Consider the following 23,699-nt stretch of genomic DNA (forward strand, 5'->3'; position numbering starts at 1 on the left):
GCGCGAGTGCCCGCCCCGCCGGCCCCGCCCCGCCGGCCCGCCCGTCCCCTCGGAGCCCTGGGCGGCGGGCATGGCGCGCGCGGCGGGGCCGGAGCGGTGGCTCCTGGCCGTCTACACCGGCGGCACCATCGGCATGCGGAGCGAGCGCGGCGGTGAGTGGGGCGGGCGCCCGGCTCGGGTTGGGGGGCGGTGTGGGGGTCGTGCTCCCGCCGGCCGGCCTTTGACCCGTCCTGACCCCTGCTCTGGTGGGCGCCCCGGCCCCCGCCTCCCGGCCCCCCGGCGCTGCCGCCGGCTCCTCTCTGCCCGAGCCCGGGGACGTGGCTCCCGTTGGACCCCCGTCCCTGCACAGACGGGCTGGTGGGCAGGTGCTCAAGGGCTGTCCGGGCCTCACGCTCCGGACACCAGGAGCTGCGGGGCGACCCCGGCCACTCCCCGCTGTCCCTGGCCGGCCCGCCGGCTCTGGGCAGTGCTCACTGGCACCAGGAGACCCGGCATTCGCTCTCCTCTGCCCTGGGGCTCTGACGGGATTTGGGTCAGGGAGGGGTGACTGCTGGGCGGGGGAGGGCCTGGTGTGGGGGGGCACTGGGCCGCAGGACCCTGGGGCAGGGGTGTCCCCAGGCAGGGCAGAGCGCCTCAAGCAGGAGCCTGGTCCGGGGAGCGTGCAGGGGTGGGCAGGGCACCGCACGCACCCCTGGAGTGTTGCAGTGTGGCCTCCACGTGGGCCCCGGGTCCTGGGTGTGGGGGTGCTCGCCCTCCAGGAGGGGCCCAGACAGCCCCTCAGCCTGTCTGGAGCCTTGCCCTGCACTCTGGAGCAGGGGTGCTGGCCCTCCTCCGCCTGTGTCCCCCCGGCCCGCTCCCCAGCCCTCGGCTGCTCCCTGCGCCCCCAGGTCCCCCGCGGGCCTCACTCCTGGGGCCGCCCCACCCTGCCCTGGGGTGTCCTCCTACTGGGAGCTCTCCCAGCTTCCCAGGGCCCTCCACCTCCCTCAGAACCAGCTGTGCCCCCCAACAACCCCCAGGGCCAACAGAGCATCCTCCACGCCCACCCCCCACCACGCGGTTCCCCTGAAGCAGCTACTCAGATGCCACGAGCCCTTTGTCACCAGTGACTGCCTCCCGTCCTCTGTCCCTGTTAATGCCCGCCTCCCCCGGCCCCGCCAGTTCACAGATGGTTCCAGGCACCGTCTATGCTGGGCCCCGGGGCTCAGACTCCCAGAGAGCCCTGTCCAGGGGGATTTTCCACATCCTTCTGTACCCTGGGGGGTCACTCCTCCTGGACTGCAGGACTGGGGCAGAGAGAGGGGAGCAGGCAGGCTCTGCCGGTGTCCTCAGATGGCCCTGACCCACCCAGGTCACTGCCCAGCCCCCCAGGCTTGGCACTTGGCCAGCTGTGATGCCTGTGATCCCATTGAGCTCAGCTCATGGGTATCGAGGGTCCGGGCTGAAGGGACTAGGGGGACTCTGACCGTGACCCCATCTGTACTGCGCTGTGTGCCCCCCATCACTGCCCCCGCCACCCGGACGCCCCCGGCTGACTCCCACAGGCCCTGCATTTGCCAAAGAGCTTGCAAATCCCTTTGTCTGGAAGGGGCTCTAGAAAGATGGAGTGTGGTGGGCAGTGACCTCCAGGCAGGCCGGTCTCCCAAGATCCCTCAGGGCAGCGCTCCCAGGCCAGGAAGGAGTGGGCGGGGGAAGAAGGGCAAAGGAGGGGTGTGGAGGACGCAGGCCTGGGGCGTGGGGACCCTGCTCCAAGCCCCGATGGAGGCCGGGCCGCCGAGCCGCTTCAGGCCCTGTCTGTCTGGGGATTCCGGTCATGGGGTCAATAATTAACCGGGCTGGCTCTGCGGGTATGGGCGGTGAGGGGCCGCCAGCTCCCGTGGCTGTTTGGATTCTCACTGTTGGGAGCATTTCTGCGCCTGCTGGTCAACAGTGGCCTGTCAGGCACGCGAGCCCTGCCAAAGGTCAGGATGCTGAGGGGAGGGCAAGGCCGCGGCGGCTGGGGACGGCCCTTGCCCGTCCCCTCTCTGAGATCAGAGATGATGTCACTGGTCAAGGGACATCGGGAACATGAAATCAGTCGATGACAGCAAGCCCAGGGTCAGCAGCACCCCAGCCGGAGACCCCGATGCCCCGCGTGCCCCCGGTGGGCCTGGCTCCCGGTGGGCGGAGCCTCGGGGTCCGCAGGGGCCAGGACCTCCCAGGAGGCCACAGGAGGGCCCGGCAGCCCAGCCTCGTCCTGAGAGGCGATGCCCACGGCTTCTCCTGCCCTTGGCCTGGACGCCCTTCACTGAACAGGCTGCACGCACTCCCTGTCCTGGGGGCAGACTGGCCGTTACGGGAGAACGTGTCTGTGGGGCCGCTGCCCGTGACCAGTTCCCCGCTTGCACAGCGGGAGACAAGGCCCTGTGCGGCCGCGTCGGCTTGCGGAGGGCCTGAAGCTTGGGGGCCTCGTTAAGAAAAAGAATCTGATTTACAAAATCAGAATTAGATGTAAAAGCAGGTGTTTGCTTATTAGTTGTTTTGTTTTTGCTGCTCGGTGTGGCAGGTGGTGTCTTAGTGCCCTGACCAGGAATTGAACCTGCGCCCCCTGCAGGGGACGTCTTAACCTTTGGACAGCCAGGGAAGTTTCCCAAACCCCTCCCCGCCTTTTTTTTTTTTTGGTAACAAGTGTTTACTTAGATTGATGAAGGAAATAACAAACTTCCTGTTCTTAAAAGCCAATAATATTACAAAATTCGCAACAATATTTTTTATTTGTTGATTTCCTGACACTCTCACCACCGTTTTCCCCACATTTTTGGCTGCTTTGTATGATGCGTTGGCAGAGTTTTGCCCCGGGAGAATAGAATGGAAGCAGTGTGGCCTCCTCTTGGGCTACCCTGCTGGCCCTGGGGAGGGATGTTCCCGGAAGTCAGGGCCCCCCGCGCCCCACCTGAGTCCACCAGCAGTGGCCTGGCCCTGGGGAGGGATGTTCCCGGAAGTCAGGGCCCCCCGCGCCCACCCCCCTGCGTCCACCAGCAGTGGCCTGACTTTGGGCGGGATGTTCCCGGAAGTCAGGGCCCCCTCGTGCCCCCCCACCCAAGTTCACCAGCAGTGGCCTGGCCCTGGGGCGGGATGTTCCCGGAAGTCAGGGCCCCCCGCGCCCACCCCCCTGCGTCCACCAGCAGTGGCCTGACTTTGGGCGGGATGTTCCCGGAAGTCAGGGCCCCCTCGTGCCCCCCCACCCAAGTTCACCAGCAGTGGCCTGGCCCTGGGGCGGGATGTTTCTGGAAGTCAGGGCCCCCCGCGCCCACCCCCCTGCGTCCACCAGCAGTGGCCTGGCCCTGTGGCAGTGACCGTGCGCACCACCCGCCCTGTCTGTGGATCCTGATTTCCACAGCCTTCCCCCAAGGCCACCCACTGCAGGGGAGCTGGCGCAGACAGTGGTGTGGGAGCCTCCTGCGCCTGCCCTGACCTGGGACCCCAAACCAGGGCCTTGGGCAGCAGGAGGGCCCTCTGGAGACCTCCCCCACCCCGCCGGCTCTGCTCTGTCCTTCCTCCGCCCTCCCCTCTGGGCGTTGAGCCTTCTCACAAGGACATTGGTGGAGGCCAGGAGCCAGCATCATCTCCTGAATGCATGCCCATAGAGACATTGCCTCTTGGTCCTGGGGCTCAGGTGGGGCTATCTGCGGGCTGTCTGGTCCCTGCAGGTGGGTGGGCGGCCCTGGGCCTCCCTCAACGCCCAGGTCTGAAGTCGGGGCCTCCCCCCTGCAGCAGGGCTAGAGTCCAGAGCTTTGTGCAGCAGCCACGTGTCCCGACCATCCTCCAGCATCTTGGGAAGGGTGGCCGGTTGGCGGTCTCACACTGATGTTCCCTGAGCCATGTTGCTTCTGCAACAAAGCATATGGAGCACCCACGGGAGCTTCCTGGGTGGAAGAGGGGGTGGCTATTCAAGGTGCCCCTTCCCTGAGGTATCCTTCTCTGGCTGGGGAGACGGCAGCCTGACCTCTGAGGCTGTACTTCCTGCGGGGCTGGCGGGAGCTGGGCCTGGGGTTTAGCAGGTGGACGTGTGGAGGGGGTGCTGGGGCAGGAAGCCCAGCCTGCCGCCCAGAGTCTTCGGCTTCTGGCCCGCAAACATTGCTGCTTTGGTTCCCTGGGTTTGTGACGATTTGTTCCTCAGAGGGGGAGGCACAGGGAAGCTGAGCCCTGCTCCGAGCTGCAGGGTGGGGACAGGGGCATCGGTGAGCTGGGGGCGGGGGTGGGGAGGAGGGTCTGATGCTGGGCCCACGACCCCGAGGAAAGGAGTGCATGGCTGAATTCACGTCTGGGGAGAGGTCCTGGCCACCAGCCTGAGGACGAGACACATGCCCAAGAAGGGCTGGGGTGGGCGGGGGGGGGGGTGAGAGTGGGGGGGCAGGCGGGGCAGCTGGTGGGCCCCGCAGAGGGGAAGAGGCACAGGCGAGGTCAGAGAGATTCAGTGTCAGGACCCACTGGCCATTGCAGGGCCCCCCAGCCGGAGGTGTGGGCTGGGAAGACTCCTGGTTGTTATTGGCATGAACCTGAGTTCTGCCAGCCGCTGGGTGAGCCTGGACCAGACCTGCTCTAGCACCTCCAGGAAGTACCCCCGACACCCGAATTCACCCCACGCCCCACCTCTAGGCTGAGATAATGAAGGCTGCTGTCTAAGCTGCTGAGCTTGGGGCAGCTTGTTACACAGCAGCAGGAGGCTGATACACCTGGCAGAGGGCAAAGACTGGGAGCAAGATCTCCGCCCAGGTGCCCATTGCCCCTGGTCCTGGAGGTCTTATGTGTTTCAGCCAAAGAAGCTCTTCTGGAATGGGGGGAGGTGGGGTGCGTGTTGTCCTTGCTGCTGCGTCCGGGTGTCCGGCACGGCCAGGCTCGTGGGCGATGCCCAGCAGAACCTCAGTGAGGAGGAGTCAGCCCACCTGCCCCAGGTCACCGAGCTCACAGGGAGCAGGATGGGACAAGAGGCCAGGGCCTGGATGCAGAGATTCTTCTGGGAGCCTCTGCTGAGGAAGTTGTTTCCAGGAGACACTGGGGCTTCTTAGGCTTTTCTTAGGACATGTGCCGTTTCTGCCTAGTGCCTCCTTAGATGCGTGCTTCTGGCCAGGGAAGGAGAAGGGGTAACTTGGATGTGTGTGGCAAGGGTACCAGGACCTGGACATCAAGGAGGGCTTCCTGGAGGTGGTGCCCTGTGCCTGGAGGGGGAGCATCTGCTGGGTTAGAAGGGGTACAGAGTGGAGGGCGTCAGGCAGAGGCAACAGTGTGTCCTGATCAGAATAGTGCGGATGTTCTGGGAAGCTGGGGAGAGGGGTGCTGTGTGTGTGTGTGTTGTGAGCCTCGCTGGGGCCGTGGGCTCGTCTGGAGGTGGAGGTGTTAGCCAGGACGTGGCCGGAGCCCCTGGCGGACCCCTGGGCTGTCTGGGGGAGAGGGGTGGCCCAGGCTCCGGGCAGTGGTCCACACTTGCCAGGGCCCTGGGACTGCTGCAGGCCTGAGCACCCAGTCCGACTCCCTCAAGGGCCAGAGCTCACCCGCAGCGCCCAGCCCCCGTCCTGCTCAGGGCCCAGCCCCCAGCAAGGAGCAGGGGTGAGGGGGCCCTGGTGTTGGCTGCCAGCCCCTGAGCCCCCAGCCCGCCCCACCCACAGTGCTCGTCCCCGGGAAGGGCCTGGCCGCAGTTCTGAGGATGCTGCCCATGTTCCACGACGAGGAGCACGCTCGGGCCCTCGGCCTCCCTGAGGACACCCTGGTGCTGCCGTGAGTGGGCGCTCCCCTGGGTCCTGGGCACAGACGACAGCCAGCTGTCATGGGGTGGGGGCCACCCTGAGCCTGGCACCTGCCAGGCTGGCTTAGCAGGCTGTGGCTTCTCGGGGTGTCTGCAGTGAGCTGCTGGAGGGCGCCAGCCCCACTTTGGTGGCTTTAGAACTGACCATAGTCCCCTTTAAAGTCCCTCAGGGGAGGCAGGGGCTGGCCCCGGGGTCCCCCCCCACGCTGCCCCCAGAAAGGTCCTGCTTCCCAGGTCAGGGCCCAGGCTGCCCGGTGCTCATCCCTGCTGGCCGTCGACCCCTCCTGCCAGTGGCCCTGCTCCTGGGGGCGTCCTGGTTCACTTCCTGCCATGGAGCAGCCCTTCCGGGGGACCACGGTCCTTGTTCCTGCAGCCTCAGGCGGAAGGGGGTGCTGTGGAGGTGCAGGGCCCAAGGGTGCCCGACTAGGTGGAGGGGACGGGGCCGCTGACGGAGGGGGTGCTGAGTGCGAGCCTGCCGTCCACCCTCCTGCAGGCCGGCCAGCCCCGACCAGAGGGTCTTCTACACAGTGCTGGAGTGCCAGCCCCTCTTTGACTCCAGTGACATGACCATCACCGAGTGGGTGCAGATTGCCCAGATCATCGAGGTGCCCAGGGAGTACGGGGAGGGCGGGGGGAGCGGTGTGGGGGGCTCCCACCTCAGCAGCACGGCGCCCGCGACCCTCTCTCCTGCACCCTGGAGGGGGCGCAGCGAGGCCCACACCCACCTGTCCAGTGAGGAAATGGCACAGGTGGCTGTCTCGCTTTGAAAACTTAGCTTGTCCCAGTCCATGTCCTGGGCGGAAACGCGAGGCACTTCTGCAGACTGACAACTCCATGCCTGGCCCACCCCGCTCTGTCTGCCCCAAGCCCACCCTGGAGTGCAGTCCTAGTGGGTTTAGGGCTCGTGGTTTAGAGCCCCAAGTGGATGTCTTACCTGCAGCCAGAGCGCCCCGTCCCCATCAGCTCTCCTCTCCATCCCCTCACCCCACCAGCACTGGCCCCAGCTACTGCCCCCCGGGGTGGCGGCCCTCCCGGCTCGTTTCTCACCTTCCCCCCTTAAGGAAACCCCGCTCCCCAGAGAGAGGCTTGTCCCTGAGGCACCCTTCTTGGCAGCCAGGGGCTGGCCCTGCCTCTGGCTGTCTGCAGCTGTGTCCGGGGCAGTCTCCCTGGTCTCCAGCCAGCGGCACCCACAGTTGGGGCCTGACGGCTTTTCTGAGCACCTAGGACTGCTGTTCAGTTCAGTTCAGTTCAGTTCAGTCGCTCAGTTGTGTCCGACTCTTTGTGACCCCATGAACCGCAGCATGCCAGGCCTCCCTGTCCTTCACCAACTCCTGGAGTTTACTCAAACCCATGTCCATTGAGTCGGTGATGCCATCCAGCCAATCTCATCCTCTGTCGTCCCCTTCTCCTCCCGCCTTCAATCTTTCCCAGCATCAGGGTCTTTTCCAATGAGTCAGTTCTTCGCATCAGGTGGGCAAAGTGTTAGAGCTTCAGCTTCAGCATCAGTCCCTCCAGTGAATGTTCAGGACTGATTTCCTTTAGGAGGGACTGGTTGGATCTCCTTGCAGTCCAAGGGACTCTCAAGAGTCTTCTCCAACCACAGTTCAAAAGCATCGATTCTTCGTCCTGCTATCCAGCCATGTGCAATTTCCAGGTGTGGCCGGCAGAGGGCGGCCCAGTCCACCACGTGTCTGCTCCCACGCAGCTCCGAGCCGCGCCTGGCTTGGTCTCTCGATGAGAGACCAAGAGGTCCTGGGCCCCATGGTTCCCCACAACCACAGCCCAGGCCAACTGCCCCCTGAGGCCTTGGCTGCTCCCACGGAGGCGGTGGCTGGGGGCTGTCCCTGCAGAGCTGGCCTGCATGCCAGGGGGCCTTCTGACTCCCTGGAGGGGCCGTCCCCGTGCCTGCCGTCCGCATCCTGCCCACCTCTGACATCTCGTCTTCCAGCGCGGGCTATGCCTCGCGCCTGTTGCTGGTGTGCATGCCTGGCCTTCCCACTGGACGAGAGGCGGGTAGGCTTCCTCGCCCTGCAGCCCCTGCTGCCCTGAGGGGCAGTGGTCATTCAGTAAGGGGCCCTCCAGAGCACTGAGGTGGGCCTGGTGCTGTAGTCCAGCTGACAGTGTGCTCAGGAGCCCAGGTTGGGCATTGCGGGAGGAATCTGCCCACCTCGGGATCAAAGTGCCTGGAGACCCCCGCCAAGATCTCTCGGGGCCAAGGGGTGTCACTGGGAGACCCCTGGGGGTTCAGGGGAGGAGGCTGTTCTGGAAGAGAGCAGAGCACAGGGGCAGGGGCTCCGTTCCCTGCGGGCCTCCCTGGCTGGCAGTGACCAGGGCCCGCCCGCGTGTCCCTGAGTTCTGCCAGCCGTGTGTGGGGGCACCAGCCCTTGCTCCCAGGAGCTGGGCCGCCTGAGCTGGCCGCCGCCCCTGCAGAGCCACTATGCGCGGTACGACGGCTTTGTGGTCATCCATGGCACCGACACCATGGCCTTCGCCGCCTCCGTGCTCTCCTTTGTGCTGGAGAACCTGCAGAAAACCGTCATCCTCACCGGGGCCCAGGTACCTCCCTGGGCGCCCGCTGGGCAGAGGCTGCATGGATCAGGGCCTTTTCCCAGGCCACAGGGCCGCTGCGAGGGCAGGCGAGTCCCCAGCTCCGTGCCTGGTCCTGCGGGTCCTGGTGGTTCCGCTTGGCCAGTGCCCGATCAGCGCCCGGATCCTGCCCGCTGCCAGCCTGCGGCCCTGCTTTGTCCCTTCCTCCCCCCGCGCTGGCCCCGGGGGGACACTCCTGCTATAACCAGGGCAGATGAGGCGCAGAGGCCGGGCAGCCGGCCCACGTCCACGGGCCTTATGAGCACCGAGGACAGCGGCTCAGCCCAGGGCGGTTCCATTGGAGGCCCAGGGGGACCCCTCCCCAGCCGACCCCTCTGCCCACGCCATGGCAGTCCAGCCCTTTTCCGCCTTCCTGGGTAGGAGTGGGGAGCTGGGTACAGATCAGTCACCCCTGGGGCATCGGCCCCACAGCAGATACGGGGAAGGTCTGTGACCTGGTGCTCGGAGGCCCCACCTGAAGCTGCTTGCCCTCGCCTGCACCTGCGGTCAGCCCCCGGCTCCCCTCTGCCTGCCTGGCCCAGGCACTGGCTTGGGCAGTGTGAGAGCTGGGCCTTGGTGCCCTGGGGGCCAGGGAGCTGGGCTGGGCAGCGACGGGTCCCAGGGCATTGTGCTCCCTGAAGCGTGAGGACTGGCTAGCACCCGGCAGGGGGCAGTGGGGTCTGGGGGGCAGAGGGGGCCAGGCCCGTGGGAGGAGCGCGGTCAGCAGGTGCTGCCCCCTAGCGGCAGCGCCCAGCGGCCCGCGCCTGCCCCGGCTTCTCCCCAGGTGCCCATCCACGCCCTGTGGAATGACGGCCGGGAGAACCTGCTGGGCGCTCTGCTGCTGGCCGGCCAGTACGTGATCCCCGAGGTACCGCCTCCCCCTGCGGGCGGGGCGGGGTCTGGGGTGCAGCGCGTGGTGCGGGCGGGCGCCTGCCCTGGGGGACGCAGGTGAGGGGACCGGCAGGGCTAAAGCTCCGTCTTTCCCCTTGAACGTGAGAAAGTGGGAAAGCAGCATGCAGCGGGAGGCTGTGCCCGCGCCCCACCCCAGACACCTGCGGCTGGCGGCGCGGGAGGCTTTCCCGGGCTCTGCGTGTGTGGTGTACACACGTCTGACTTGCCCCAGCCGAGGACGCGGCGTGTATGTCCGTCTTCATCACACACACGTGAACGCGCCTGAGTTTCATAGAAGCAGGCCCTTCGGGGCGTGGTTTCGGGACCCCCTCTGCTCCTCTGCACCTTGCCCTGTCGCGTGTCGGCACACCTCAGGGGAGGGGAGGAGGCCTGCGGGGCGGGCCCGCCGTGGAGAGGAGCTTCGCGAGCGCCATTCAGCGCCCCCGCCCCAGGAGTGGGGTGGGGGTGCCTGGTGGGTGAGGGGAGGCCGGGGGCCGTCCGGGCTCCCCGGCGCTGAGCCGCGGCCCCCTCCCGCCCCGCAGGTCTGCCTGTTCTTCCAGAATCAGCTGTTTCGGGGCAACCGGGTGACCAAGGTGGACGCGCGCAGGTTCGCAGCCTTCTGCTCCCCCAACCTGCCGCCTCTGGCCGCCGTGGGCGCTGACGTCTCGAGTAAGCGCGCAGGGCCTGCAGCGGGGGCGCGGCTGCTGCGGGGCCTGCGGGCGGCCCTGGGCGGGGGAGCGCGGCCCTCAGCTCTGCGGAGAACCCGGGGGGCTGGAGGGGGGGGAGGCCTCTCAGAGTGCGGACGCCCCCAGGTCACCCCGGCTCAGAGCCAGGCCATGTGGGGGCCAGCCTCGCGGGCGCCCCGCCCCAGCCACGGGGCCCCAGGCCCAGGAGACCCTCAGTGGCCTCGTGGGGACATGGCTCCAGTGGGGTGACTGCATCCTGGGGACTTTCAGGGGGCCCTTTGCCCCAGCCCCCTTCCTGGAGCTGTCTGATGCCTCCAGCTGCGGGTGGGTCCTGAGATCTCCCCCTGAGGCCCCCTCGCTTGCCCTGGGGAGGAGAGGATCTCTGCCAGGTGGCTGTGGGCCACAGTGGGCAGGGGAGGGGGACGCTTGACACTGTGTCAGAACTGCACACCGAGAGGGAAGGGACATGCAGGGTGGTGTCGCGGCCCGAGTCCTGAGTCCATTCCGGGGCCTTAGCCTGCACTTCCCTCCCCCTGCCCACCCACCCTGCTTGTCCACGTGCCCTGGAGGTTGGGGAGGCCCAGAACACGTCCGTGTGTCTGAGATGTGTGTAGCATGGCTGGGGTCTGGGGGTCAGGCAGAGGGCACGTGCTTGCTGAGGGTGAGAGTCAGGAAGGCTTCCTGGAGGAGGTGGCACATGGGCTGGTGCTGGTGGATGGATCTGCCTCCCGGCTGTGCTGAGTGGTGGCGCACAGACCTTCCTGCCTCGGTGCCGACCAGCTGAGGAAGGAAGAATGGGCACGAAGGTGGGGCGGCTGCTGTGCAGGCCTGCCTGCCCCGTGGGGCTGAGGCTGAGGCTGGGGCTGGCCCCTCCTGGTCTGAGGCTCAGAGGGGAGCTTCCAGGACACGGCCCGCTAAAGGGTGCAGAGGAGTCCACCCTGGATCCCAGGCCGCGGCCGGGGCCACACCACGCCCACGCTGGCCTCGAAGCACAGGGCGTGCTAGTGCAGTGGCTGGGCGGGCGCGTGGCTGATGCTGGCCCTGAGGGGCGAGACGTGGACACCCCACGCCTGTGAACCCGGGAGCAGCGTGTCCTCCGGCCCGGGGCGAGGGTGCCCGTGTGGGGGCGAGGGCCCCAGGCAAGTCCCGGTATAGGAGCTGAGAAACGCCAGGCTTTGCCCGGGGCATGCCTGGCAGAGCCCCTCACTGCTTCCTGCTGCATTTCCTGGCCCTCTGTGAGGCCGGGGCTCGGGAGGGGCTGAGCTGTGCCAGGAGGGGAACACAGGGTGCTGCCCCCCACGCGGGTCCCGACACCCCTGCCAAGTGGCCACGGCACATGTGGTCACCTGGGTCTCCAGGAGCCCCAGGTCCTCCTCGGGAAGAAACCCGGGCCCTGGGGAGGGGGAGTCAGGCCCCCAGGCTCTGGCCAGTGGGCCCCTAGTGGCTGCAGGGGACTCGGAACCACCATCCCCCAGTGCACCGGGCTCGGCCGCGTCAGCCTGAGGCCACGGTCAGGACTGAGCGGGAGCCCACCTGGCCTCGGTGGGCCTCACACAGCCTCCCTCCCCCTCGGCCCCTCTGCACGTGCCCGGCAGGCCCAAGTGGACGGACTCGGGGTCCCGTGGGCTCTCAGGGGATGGGCTAGTCACGTGGTGGGTGTGGGCCCTCTTTGTCTCCGCAAACCCTCCTCTGCAGCCAGAACTCCTGGCTGCCTGGCCCTAAAATAAAGGACACCGCTCCTTGCTGCTGCTGCAGCCACGCTCCTTCTGGCCCACCCCCTGCTCCCCCCAAAACTCAGCTCCCTCCTCTCCCACCCCCAGCTGCCCCCTCCTCCCAGCTCTCTGTGAAAGGGCAGCGTGTCTCTGGAATGTTCCTTGGTTTATTATCACATGACAGTTACTTTTCATTTGCAAAGATGGGCACAATAAAGGACAGAAATGGTATGGCCCTAACAGAAGCAGAAGATATTAAGAGGTGGCAAGAATACACAGAAGAACTCTACAAAAAGACCTTCATGACCCAGATAATCACTAGAGCCAGACATCCTGGAATGTGAAGTCAAGTGCCTTAGGTAGCATCACTATCAACAAAGCTAGTGGAGGTGATGGAATTCCAGTTGAGCTGTTTCAAATCCTGAAAGATGGTGCTGTGAAAGTCTGCACTCAATATGCCAGCAATTTTGGAAAATTCAGCAGTGGCCACAGGACTGGAAAAGGTCAGTTTTCCTTCCAATCCCAAAGAAAGGCAATGCCAAAGAATGCTCAAACTACCACACAATTGCACTCATCTCACACGCTAGTAAAGTGATGCTCAAAATTCTCCAGGCCAGGCTTCAGCAATACGTGAACCGTGAAATTCCTGATGTTCAAGCTGGTTTTAGAAAAGGCAGAGGAACCAGAGATCCAATTGCCAACATCCGCTGGATCATGGAAAAAGCAAGAGAGTTCCAGAAAAACATCTATTTCTGCTTTATTGACTATGCCAAAGCCTTTAGCTGTGTGGACCACAAGAAACTGGAAAATTCTGAAAGAGATATATTACCAGACCACCTGACCTGCCTCTTGAGAAATCTGTATGCAGGTCAGGAATCAACAGTTAGAACTGGACATGGAACAACAGACTGGTTCCAAATAGGAAAAGGAGCCCGTCAAGGCTGCATATTGTCACCCTGCTTATTTAACTTCTATGCAGAGTACATCATGCGAAACGCCAGGCTGATTGAAGCATAAGCTGAAATCAAGATTGCCGGGAGAAATATCAATAACCTCAGATATGCAGATGACTCCACCCTTATGGCAGAGATTGAAGAGGAACTAAAGAGCCTCTTGAAGAAAGTGAAAGAGGAGAGTGAAAAAGCTGGCTTAAAACTCAACATTCAAAAGCAAGGATCATGGCATCCAGTCCCATCCCTGCATGGCAAATAGATGGAGAAACAATGGAAACAGTGTCAGACTTTATTTGGGGGGCTCCAAGATCACTGCGGATGGTGACTGCAGCCATGAAATTAAAAGATGCTTGCTCCTTAGAAGGAAAGTTATGACCTACCTAGACAGCATATTAAAAAGCAGAGATATTACTTTGCCAACAAAGGTCCATCTAGTCAAAGCTATGGTTTTTCCAGTAGTCATCTATGGATTGGAGAGTTGGACCATAAAGAAAGCTGAGCACTGAAGAATTGATGCTTTCGAGCTGTGGTGTTGGGAGAAGACTCTTGAGGGTCCCTTGGACTTAAAGGAGATCCAACCAGTTAGTCCTAAAGGAAATCAGTCCTGAATATTCATTGGAAGCACTGATAGTGAAGCTGAAGCTCCCATACTTTGGCCACCTGATGTGAAGAGCTGACTCATTGGAAAAGACCCTGATGCTGGGAAAGACTGAAGGCGGGAGAAGGGGACGACAGAGGATGAGATGTTTGGTTGGCATCACCGACTCAATGGACATGAGTTTGAGCAAGCTCCGGGAGCAGTTGGTGATGGACAGGGAGGCCTGGAGTGCTGCGGTCTCTGGGGTCGCAAAGAGTCAGACACAACTGAGGGACTGAACTGACTGAGCATTCCTCTAGTGGAAACAAGCAGGAGGCAGGCAGGCTCACACCCGCCACAGGACAGGCTGTTGGAGGAGCCCCCATTCCCCTCTGAGTTCTGCACCTAACTCTGGGCAGCCTCTCAAGCCCCTTCCCCCCTCTGGGCCTGGTTTACCTGGGCTGGATGAAGGGGTCTCTTTGGCACCTGCTTCCTCAACAGCCTCCTGAGGGGTCTTGGCACCCACCCTCTGCCCGCTTGAGGGGCCAAGAGGATGGGACTCAGGCTCAATGCCATGCTCCTGAGGGTCAAAGGCCAGGCCTGCCGCCCAGACCTCCGCCTCTGTCACCCGCCCGTGGGTGCAGCAGGAGGGCTGGGAGTCTGGCGTGCAGTCCCTGCAGAGCCACGGCCTCTAGGCCCACGGACAGCCTGAAGGCCTGGGGGTTCTCTAGCGGCGGGCACTGACCCCCCCAGGTGCTGCCGCTCCACTCTCCTCGGGGCTCAGGAGCCAGAAACCTGCCCTGGGTGTGGGGAGCGGGCCGGGCTCACGTTACCCGTAAGACTTTGGGGTGAATGAGATGGAGGTTTTCCCAGAGGGGCGGGATCCTGAAGACTCATTCACTCGCTCATTCATGGACCTGCTGGGCTTGGGGCCCGGCGGGCGCCCCGCCAGGGGCCTGTGAGTCTGGCTGCTGCCCAGACTGCTCCTGGGGCCCCTCGCCCTGTCCTCTCACCGTTAGAGCAGCCGTGCCCTTGCCTGGGAGGCCCTACCTCCGAGCTACACCCCGCCTCCCCTGCAGGGTCCTCCTGCCCCCTGGATCCCATCCCACCACTTGGCTGGCTCGGGCTGGGTTGCACCCATTGCCTGAGTGAGCTGAGGGAGGGCAGGGGAGGGGGCTTCAGAGGTTCCAGGGGGAGGCGGGGCCCGGCCGTGGCCCCAGACGGCCTGAAGTCTGCTCTTGGTCCATCTGTCCCCACAGTCAACCGGGAGCTGGTGTGCAGAGTCCGCGGGCAGGGCCGGCTGGTGGTGCACAGCAGCATGGAGCGGAACGTGGGCCTGTTGCGCCTCTACCCTGGGATCCCCGCCTCCCTGGTAGGACCCCCACCTCCCTGGTGACACCCCAGGGCTTCACTCCATGGGGGCTATTGGGCCATCAGGGCAGGACCTGCATCGTCCGGCGTCATCCAGCAATGGGTCCCAGACTCCAGGCTGCTGGTTCCTGGGTAGCTGCCAGGAACAGGTGAGCTTTCACCTTTGGCTTCTGCCTGGAGAGATGGAGAGAGCTGATGGCGGTTCTGAGGGCTGAAGGCTCTGGGAAGACTCTTCAGAGTCTCTTGGACAGCAAGGAGATCCAACCAGTACATCTTCAAGGAAATCAGTCCTGAATATTCATTGGAAGGACTGATGCTGAAGCTGAAACTCCAATATCTTGGCCACCTGATGCAAAGAACTGACTCCTTGGAAAAGGCCCTGATGCTGGGAAAGATTGAAGGCGGGAGGAGAAGGGGATGATAGAGGATGAGATAGCTGAATGGCATCGCTGACTCAATGGACATGAGTTTGAACAAGCTCCGGGAGTTGATGAAGGACAGGGGGGCCTGGCGTGCTGCAGTCCATGAGGTCACAAAGAATTGGACACAGTTGAGCCACTGGGCTGAACTGAAGGTTCTGATGGGGACACAGCCAGGGGGGTGGACCCTTAGCACAGGCCAACAGCTCAGCCTCAGCGGTGCCCTGAGCTCAGTGTGTCCAGCTGCAGGGCCCGTCTCCTCCCGCTGGCTTGCTGGGAGCATCACCTGTCATGTGTCAGAGCTTCGGGCTGGATGGAGGGGCCAGGAGGGTGGTGGGCGGCCCAGCTAGGGTGGGGCCCCTGCCCTCCGTGAGGCCCTTGACAGCCCTTTCTCGTGTCCGGCTGGCTCCCTGTGACCTCTGACCTGTCTCCACAGTGTTCATGGCCCTAACGCTCAGAAGGGGACGGGGGTCACTCAGGGAGGATGTGGAGGGGAGCAAGGTGGACAGTCCCCACGGCCCGGGGGCCAGCCTGTTGGTCCCTGTGTTTGGTGGAAGCGAGTCCCCCCCTCCCACCCCCACAGGTCCGGGCCTTCCTGCAGCCCCCCATGAAGGGTGTGGTCATAGAGACCTTCGGCTCCGGGAACGGGCCCACCAAGCCCGACCTGCTTCAGGAGCTGCGGGCGGCGGCTGAGCGTGGCCTGGTCATCGTCAACTGCACCCTCTGCCTCCAGGGTGCCGTCACCTCCGATTACGGAGCCGGCGTGGTGGGCGCGGTGGGGGGGCGCCTGGGGCGGGGGCAGGGGCGAGCCCTGGTCGCCAGCCTCCTTCACGGTCCACCTGCGCCCCCCGCCCCCCCCAGGCCTTGAGTGGTGCCGGCACCGTGCCGGGCTTCGACATGACGTCCGAGGCGGCGCTGGCCAAGCTGTCCTACGTGCTGGGCCTGCCGGGGCTGAGCCTGGACGGCAGGAAGGAGGTTCGTGTGCCGCCACGCCCCTCGGCTCGAGTGCGGTGGGTGGGCCCAGCCCGGGGAGGCGTGTGCCTGGGCTTTGCGGGGAGGCTAGAAGTGGCCCCCACGACCCGTCACCTCCCCCAAACCCCACACCGCCCCACAACCCCACACTCTCTTAGGGAGCCCCACACTTTCTCAGGGAGCCCCAGGTCCGCCCTGCTCTCAGGGTATCCCCACCCCGGTGCTTCCCCGGCTGGCCCCTTGCGCTGGGCAGAGGCCACCAGGGCCCAGGGAGACCCTGAGCTGGAGGCTGGAGGGTGGGCTGAGCTGCTGTGGGGACCTGGCTGGGTCAGGCTCTGGGCCTCAGGATGGAGCCTGATGGAGGCATTTCACCCTCTCCTGGGGGTTGGGGGTGCCTGGCCTGCCTGGTGGGTCTGGACTGCTGGGTCCAGGCCCTGGTGAGCTGCCCGTCTCTCTCTGTGTGTACCTCCTCTCCCCCGCCCCGTGCACCCCAGCTGCTGGCCAGGGACCTGCGTGGGGAGATGACACCACCTGCTGCGGACGAGCCCCGGCCCTCTCTGCAGGGCAGTGTGCTGGGGCGCGGGATCGCCCAGCTCCTCAGTCTGAGACAGGTGCAGCGTGGGTAGGGGCCCAGGGGGACGGGAGCGGAACACTCCCAGGCATAGCCTGCTTCTGGGCTGGCGGTGGCGGGGGGGGGGGGGCGGGTGCAGGCAGGGCTCAGGGCGGCAGCTGAGAGGGCTGGCAGGGACTCGCGGGCGGGCATCCAGAGGGGGCTGGAAGGGGCTGGGCGGTCCAGAGGGGTTCTTGCAGTGTGTACGCAGCGTGCAGACCATGGCCCTCGCCTGGTGGGGCAGCCCAGGACTGGCAGGGTCAGCTGGGGCAAGAGGGCGGTCTGCTCCAAATACTCCCTGGAGGAGGGGCCAGACCGGGGACCCTTCCCTTCTTGGCCAGGGTGCCTAGGCCCGGGAAGGGGCTGAGGGCTGACCTTTGGGCCTGGGTTGTGGGATTCAAGCTGAACCAGGCTCCCAGCAGTGACTGGGACCTCTTGGTGACCCCCCTCACCGCCCTGCTTCTGGGCAAAGTGTCCAGACCCGGTACGGGGGCACCCCGTCTGGTTGCTGCCCCTGGGGCCCACCATGTGCCTCAGTGTCCCCCCTGTGGAGTGAGCGTGGGGACAGGCCTGTCCAGGAGAGCGGTGGGGGAATGGGCAGCAGCCACGTGTGTGCGGCAGAGGCCTCGGGGAGGGGGCAGGGGTCCAAGGTGTTGCTGCCACCTCTGCAGGAGGCTGATGAGATGTGGGACGCCCTGGTGCCCAGCCTGGCCTGTGCCGCGGCCTACACGGGTGACCTGGAGGCCCTGCAGGTGCTGGTAGAGCTGGTGAGTCTCTCGTCCACCCTTGGGGACCAGCCTGGCCACGCAGGGCCCGGGGGTGGGCTGGATCTCCTTTTCCGGGGACTGCTCCCTTACTGCAGTCGATGGGGCCTCGTGACTCTGCCGGGGTGTCCCTTCCCCGTGGCCTTCCTTCGGTGGGTGATGGGTCCCTGTGTCCCCCCAGGGCAGTGACCGGAGCCTGGAGGACTTCAGTGGCCAAACCCCACTGCACGCAGCCGCCCAGGCTGGCCAGGCCGGGGCCGTCACCATGCTGCTACAGAGAGGGCTGGACGTGAACGCCCGGGACAAGGGCGGCCTCAGCCCCCTGCTGCTGGCCGTGGGGGGCAGGTATTCGGCGGCGGGCACTGTGGTGGGGGTGCAGGCACGGGCACTTCCCGGGGCCAGGCCTGGACGGAGCTGCCTCCCGGGGGGCCTTCGGTGTGCCTGTGGTCACATGGCTTCCCCGGGCAGAGCCAGGGGGCACTGAAGACACCTGCTTCCTGGAGCCTTGCCCCCTCCGGCCTGGGCCCTTGGTACCAGCAGTGACCCTGCCGGTCGTGGGCAGGGCCCAGACTGGGAGGACTGCTCGGGGCAGGGTGGTTAGGGAGAGCTTCCTGGAGGTGACCTCCGAGCTGAGCACGCCAGGTCCAGCAAGACCCTGGCAGGGAATTTCTGACAAGAAAAGCATAAGAGGCCTCGTGTGTTCCCCGCACCCTCTGCCTGAGGGGCTGGGGGGAGGGCGGAGGGGGAAGCCCCCGCCCAGCACTGGGGTGGAGCAGGTTGCAGGCAGCTTGCATAGTGCCAGGTGGGCAGGGTGGGCGCAGGCGCCCTAGGGAGTGGAGTCAGCAAGCCTGATACTCGGGGCTGGTCCCCCAAGCTGGCCCTGTCTGACAAACCCTGGCTTTTTAAGGCAGGTCCCCAACCTGAGTGTTTCTGGGGAGGTTCCCACCTCCGCTCCACAGGTAGAGACTTGCAAAGCCGAGTCCTTACTGAGGACCTGGCGCCCTGGGCAGTGGGTTTGGGCACCTGATGCCCAGTTCCTTCTGAGGGTCGGAGGGCACGGGCCCCTCTACAGCCAAGGCCAGAGGCTGGGGCCACCCGGAGAGGTCACCTGTGCTGCGGGGTGGCCCGTGGCAGGGCTGGCTGTGTGGGGATCAACACGAGCTGGGGGTCACCCCCAGGAGCCAGGGCCTCAAGCGCTGAGCCCGGCCCCTGGGGCAGGCAGTGGGCCAGCATGAGGGCAGAGGTGTGGGCATCTGGCGGGTGAACACGCACCCCGTGTCCTCTGCTGGGTGGGGGTCCCCTTGCCTCCACCCAGGCCCGCCTGGCCTCTCTCCGAGGGTCAGCCTCGCCTGCTCTGCTGGTCCGTGGGGACTTGCGGTGGCCGGCACGTGGGGGGCCTGGAGGCCACCTGGCCCCTCCCTCTAGGGGCTTAGGTCCCTCGGAGGCTGGGGACTTGCTGGGAAGACCGGCGAGCCGGGCGGCGCTGCCATGCCCTCCCCTCCCCCTGTCCAGCCGCCCAGAGCCGCGTCACGCACGCGTGTGCGCGCACGCACGCATGTGCACGCGCGCACATGCTGCTGGACGCCTGCGTGAGTGTGTGTCTAGGAACTTCCTTCCCAGTGTCTTTGCTGTTGGTGAGTCGCTCAGTTGTGTCCAACTCTTGGTGACCCCGTGGACTGCACGCCCACCTTCCCTGTCCTTCATGCCTGTCCTGCTTAGTCTCCCCCTTCTGAGAGCTGAGCTCCGTGTGGTGTCTGCAGCAGGCCCCGCACCCCTCCCCAGGGGCTCTCAGCCTGTGGGAACCTGGCTCGTTGCTGGGGATTTTCTGAGTCTCACGGAGAGTCCAAGCCACCAACCTCTTCAGGTTGGCCCTGGGCTGGGGCGCCTCGTAGCACCCCCTCCTTCCTGGGGGCATCAAAGGTTTTCAGAACAGGCCTGGCAGTGGGCAGAGGGGTGGGGTGCCTTTGGGGTGTGCCCGCGGCACCCAGGCCAGGCTGATTTGGCTGCAGACTCCAGGCTGCTCGTCCTGGGGCGTGGGTGGGTAGCACCGTGAGCTCACCCCATCCCGGCCCCACCCCCTCGCCCCGGCCGCTGTCGCAACACCTCCCCCACCTCCCAAACCGGTCTCACCCCTCAGAGGGCCCTGCCGTACCCCGAGGGGGGCGGCCCCACCCTGGAAGGCTCTGGGCTGGCGGCGGGGGCCAAGCCTGTGGGACTCTCCCTCCTCCCCAGGCTCCCCAGGAGTGGGGTGACTGCAGCTGATGGTCCTTCCCCCGGCCCCGCTCTCTTCCCCCGCCTCGCCGAGCCTCACCCCCACCCCACAAGCCCATGGAGGCTCACTCCGCATGCGGAGCCCAGTCCAGGTGCCCCTGGACGCCTGCGGTCATCTGGGCCCTGCTGCGGGCCAGCCTGTCCCCGCGTCCTCTGTTGGTATCTCCTCGCCACCCCACCCTCAAGGGCAGAGCGCGGGCCCAATGGACTCAGTCTTTGCCTGAGTGTGTGTGAGCTCCACAAGGGCAGTCCCCCAGGCTGGGCCTTCCCGGTGCCCACAGCTGTGCCCTCGGGTGGGCCTGGGCCTTGAGCTGCTTGGCCCGGGCTGAGCCCCAGCGTGGGTCTGGGCGCGTCTGGCATGGGTGGGCTCCTGGTCCTGGCCTGCTGGCATCTGGCGGATGCTGCCTCGGGCAGGTGGTCACCCCGTTTCTCACGGCAGGCATCGGGGTGTCATTGGGCTGCTGCGGGCAGCTGGGGCCTGCCTGTCTGCCCAGGAGCTGGAGGACTCAGGGACGGAGCTGTGCCGGTGAGGCTTGCAGGCGCGCCTGTGCTTCCTGGGACATGGGGGGCCTGGGGCTCCGAGGGGGAACCAAGCGCTAGGGAGGGGTGGTGGGCTGTGGGGGGAGCTTCACAGGGGGAGAGCCCGCCCTGCCCTTCGTCTGCACTAGCTGGGCCCTTGGAGCCCTTGGGGGTGGGGGGTGGGCAGGCGGCAGCCCAGGGTCTTCTATCCCCCAAGCCCGCCCTGTGGGGTGGCTTCCCCGGTGCCCCCCACCTCCTCTCGTGTCCAGCCTGGGGCGCGGCAGGCCAGGCCCAAGGCCTTTAGGTTGGAAGCAAGGAGGGTCGTGGGGAAGGGGAGGTGAAGGCAGGCAAGGCCGGGGCACTGGCAGAAGCCAGGCTGGGCGGCTGGGAGCGGCACTGAAGTCAGAGCCCCCAGGGTGGGTGCCCGGGGTTGCATCTCAGGCTGAGTAGGCGGTGGCGGGGGGCGGCTGCCTGCTCACCAGGACGAGGGCCTGAAGCTCCAGCCCCCGGGTCCCCGCCGGCCAGCCTCTCCCCCGCCCCCTGCCTTGGCTCCAGCGAGGTCTCACCCAGCCTGGGGGATCCCCATCCTGTACAGAGTGGGGCTCACAGACCCCACGGGTCCCCAGTCTCAGCCCCTCCCCCCTGGAGTTCAGTGTCCCTGATGGACATATCCTGCTGACTTTTCAATGGTGACAGGGCTTGGGGGGGAGTGTGACCCATGGTGACGGGACCCAGGCAGGAAGGGCTTGGCGCCGGAGGACTCCTGGGGTGACCCGGCTCAGGGCTGCACCCTGGGTGGGCCTCGACGGCTCCTCAGGGCAGTGACAGGTCCCACGGGAGCAGGTCATCCAACCTGAGCTGCTTGGTTGGCCTGAGGGGGCCCTTGACAAGCTCCCCGAGAAGCGAGTGTGTGTGGGAACCAGCGCGAGAGGCCTGGGGCCAGGTCCGAGGGCTGCTGGCGGTACGTCAGCGTGATTCACCTTAGAGATGACCCCGTGCCCTGTGGGGGCTGCTGCTGCGGGGTCCTGACTCAGAGGAAGTCCCGGGGGTCGGCCCTGCCCTCCCCGCAGCCAGCTGGCACCCCTGGTGTGGACCCCGCCCGTGGCTCCTGGTCCCAGGCTCGGGGGGCGCCTCTGAGAGCAGGGGGAAGAGAGAGGGCCGCCCCTCGGTGCCCCCACCTCTCCAGAGTGGGCTGGCCCAGACCCACTCCTGGCCAGCCCGCTGGTCCAGAGCCCCCCACCCGGACCCCTGTGTGTCCCTCTTTCCACGACTGGGCTGCCTCTGACTGTCCTCCCACCCCTGTGGGCCCCGCCCGGGGAGAGCTATCTTGTGAAAGATGAAACTGGCAGGCGGTGCTCAGCCGGTGGGGGGTGTGCACGTGCACGTGTGTGTGTGTGTGTGTGTGTGTGTGTGTGTGTGTGTGTCCTTGACCTGAGTCACAGCCACCCCCACGGGTGACAGACACCAGAGGCCAGGCTGCTGGCCGGACCCGGGGACCCTGGTTGCTGCTGGGTCAGCTGTTCAGGGCTGGCTTTGCAAGAGAGCCTGTGGGCAGTTGGCCAGGCACCCAGGAGTCCCCGACAGCTCCCCCTCTTCCCCTCCCCCTCCCAGGCTGGCATCCAGGGGGGACTGCGAGGGCCTGCGGGCATGGGGGCAGGCGGGGGCCGATCTGAGGCAGCCCGGGTATGATGGGCACAGCGCGCTGCACGTCGTGAGTGCCCCTGGTGCCCTCTCTGGGACCACCTCCTCCAGGAAGCCCTCCCTGACTGTGCCACTGGCTCCCCTCTTCCCAAATGCCCAACCCCTGCCCTCCTTGTGGAGGCACTCCATATGTGGGAACCGTGGGTTGGGGAGGGGGCTATCCCTTCTCCTGTCCCAGGTCCCCCCCGCACCACGGTCCAGAGCTGTGGGAACAAGGGGGGCATGGAGGAGACACGGGGTCCTCGATGCATGGGTGGGAGCGCACCCTGGTGGGGGGGTGGGGTTCAGGGCCAGCCTGCTGGTCTGATGGCCTGAGGCAGCGCCCCCAACACCCCCCACAGGCAGAGGCAGCTGGGAACCTGGAAGTGGTGGCCCTCCTGCAGAACCTTCGGGGCGGGGCTGGTGACCAGGCCCTGGGCCCAGTAAGTCCCCTACCCGCTGTGGTCAGGCGCTGGTGGGGACGGTGTCCTGCGGGCAGGGCAGGTCAAAGCCCCTCCTGTGGGCGGGGCTCACCCTGTGAGGGGAGCTGCAGTTTCTGGACGGAGAGGGATGGCCGAGCTCAGACCCACACTCCGTCCGGCCAGGCCACCCCACAGGGCAGCCGGCCGCAGCCCCGGAGGCCTGGCCAAGACCAGGAAGCTCCCGAGCCTGGAGGGGCCCTGCTGGGCCCGCCCCGCTCAACCTGCACCCGCCTGGACCCCAGCACCCACTGGGCCGGGTGGACTGGGCTCCCAGCTGGCTCCCCACCCCAACCCCGTCAGCTGGCCTTCTGGAAGTCTCTCCCTCTGGTTGGCTTTGCTCAGGTCCTTGGGTCCCTCCCTCATGAAAGGCTGGGCCCCACTGACAGGTGCCTGGGCTTGTCCGTCTGCCCTGCCCCCATGCAGTACCTGGGCCTCCACTCCTTCTCCAGAGACCTCCCTTTTCCAGGAAGTGCTGCCTGCTGTCTAACCTGAAGCTCTCCTGCTGTGGCGTGAGCTGTTCCTTCCTGTTGAGACCTGCTGGAGAGACGGCGCTGCCCAGGCCCCCCCACCCCACCCCCCCGCCGCCGGCCCTGACCGTGCTGTGCACTCCCGGCCTCTGTCCCCCGCCCCCAACCCTGCTGCGGAAGCCGCTTCCCATTCTGTGTCCAGGACGCAGCCTGAAGGACGTCTTTGGGGAGAGTGGCCATAAAGTCCCTCTGAGGACCGTTCTCCACCCCCAGCCTGGCTCCAGTGGGTCTGTCTGGTCCCGGGACGGAGGGGAGGTGTGTGGGGTGTCAGGCCTCCGGCTCTGCGTCAAAGGGCAGTGTTTTCAGCACCCTGGGGGCGAGGGAGGCACTGCCGATCCTGCCTGAGGAGGTGGCAGGGTGAGCGAGTATGCGCCCCGCTGGGGGTGGGCAGGCCGGGCCCTCTGCCCCACACAGCCTGTGCCCCGGGCCCTCCCCTCCCAGTCCTCATCTGGAAGCGTGGGGTCACCCCTGCGGGCACAGCCCACCCGCATCGCTCTGCCAGGCGCTCCACGCGGAGGCTCTCTCTCTGGTCCTCCCGGGCCCTCCCGCCTGGCTCTCACGGGGCTTCTGCCGCCCGTGGGCCCCATGGCCGCGCTCACTCCAGGCCCACCCCAGGGAGGCAGAGAGGGCAGCCTGGGCTGGTCCTCGCCATGACAGCCTGTGGGCCAGGCGGGGTGGGCCGTGGTGGAGTGCGGCTCTCTGAGGCCCGGCCGGGGCCGAAGTCAGGTGTCTGGACCTCAGGCCTCCTCTGGCCCTCTGTCTGGTGGGACAAGGATGCACCCTCGATCCTGGGCTGGCCTGAGGCCTCACTTCCCCACTCTAGCCCCCAAGTCCCTCCTGCTGAGCCTGAGGAACCGTGGAGGCCTCCCTGGCCCGCTCTAAGCACCCACATGGTCTGTG

General features: G+C 65.9%; 1 protein-coding gene across 10 annotated transcripts; it reads left to right on the plus strand.

Moving 5' to 3' along the window:
* ASPG (asparaginase) lies at positions 1-23,011 on the plus strand. Of its 10 annotated transcripts, none has more exons than XM_069560019.1 (16): positions 1-152; positions 5,643-5,751; positions 6,273-6,384; positions 8,210-8,335; positions 9,150-9,233; positions 9,799-9,925; positions 14,444-14,556; positions 15,558-15,740; positions 15,836-15,949; positions 16,441-16,557; positions 17,228-17,323; positions 17,502-17,665; positions 20,031-20,117; positions 21,722-21,821; positions 22,153-22,233; positions 22,739-23,011. In XM_069560019.1, exons 1-16 carry the CDS (start codon positions 71-73, stop codon positions 22,757-22,759), a joined length of 1,716 nt encoding a protein of 571 aa, XP_069416120.1. In that variant the 5' UTR covers positions 1-70; the 3' UTR covers positions 22,760-23,011. The 10 variants fall into 10 exon arrangements, with proteins under 10 accessions (XP_069416120.1, XP_069416117.1, XP_069416121.1 ...); XM_069560016.1 differs by having other exon boundaries at positions 19-152; positions 22,696-23,011; XM_069560020.1 differs by lacking the exon at positions 8,210-8,335 and having other exon boundaries at positions 19-152; positions 22,696-23,011.
* Positions 23,012-23,699: the final 688 nt, after the last annotated feature.

This window comes from Ovis canadensis, chromosome 18 (genome assembly GCF_042477335.2).
Source record: "Ovis canadensis isolate MfBH-ARS-UI-01 breed Bighorn chromosome 18, ARS-UI_OviCan_v2, whole genome shotgun sequence".
Classification (NCBI taxonomy): Eukaryota; Metazoa; Chordata; class Mammalia; order Artiodactyla; family Bovidae; genus Ovis; species Ovis canadensis.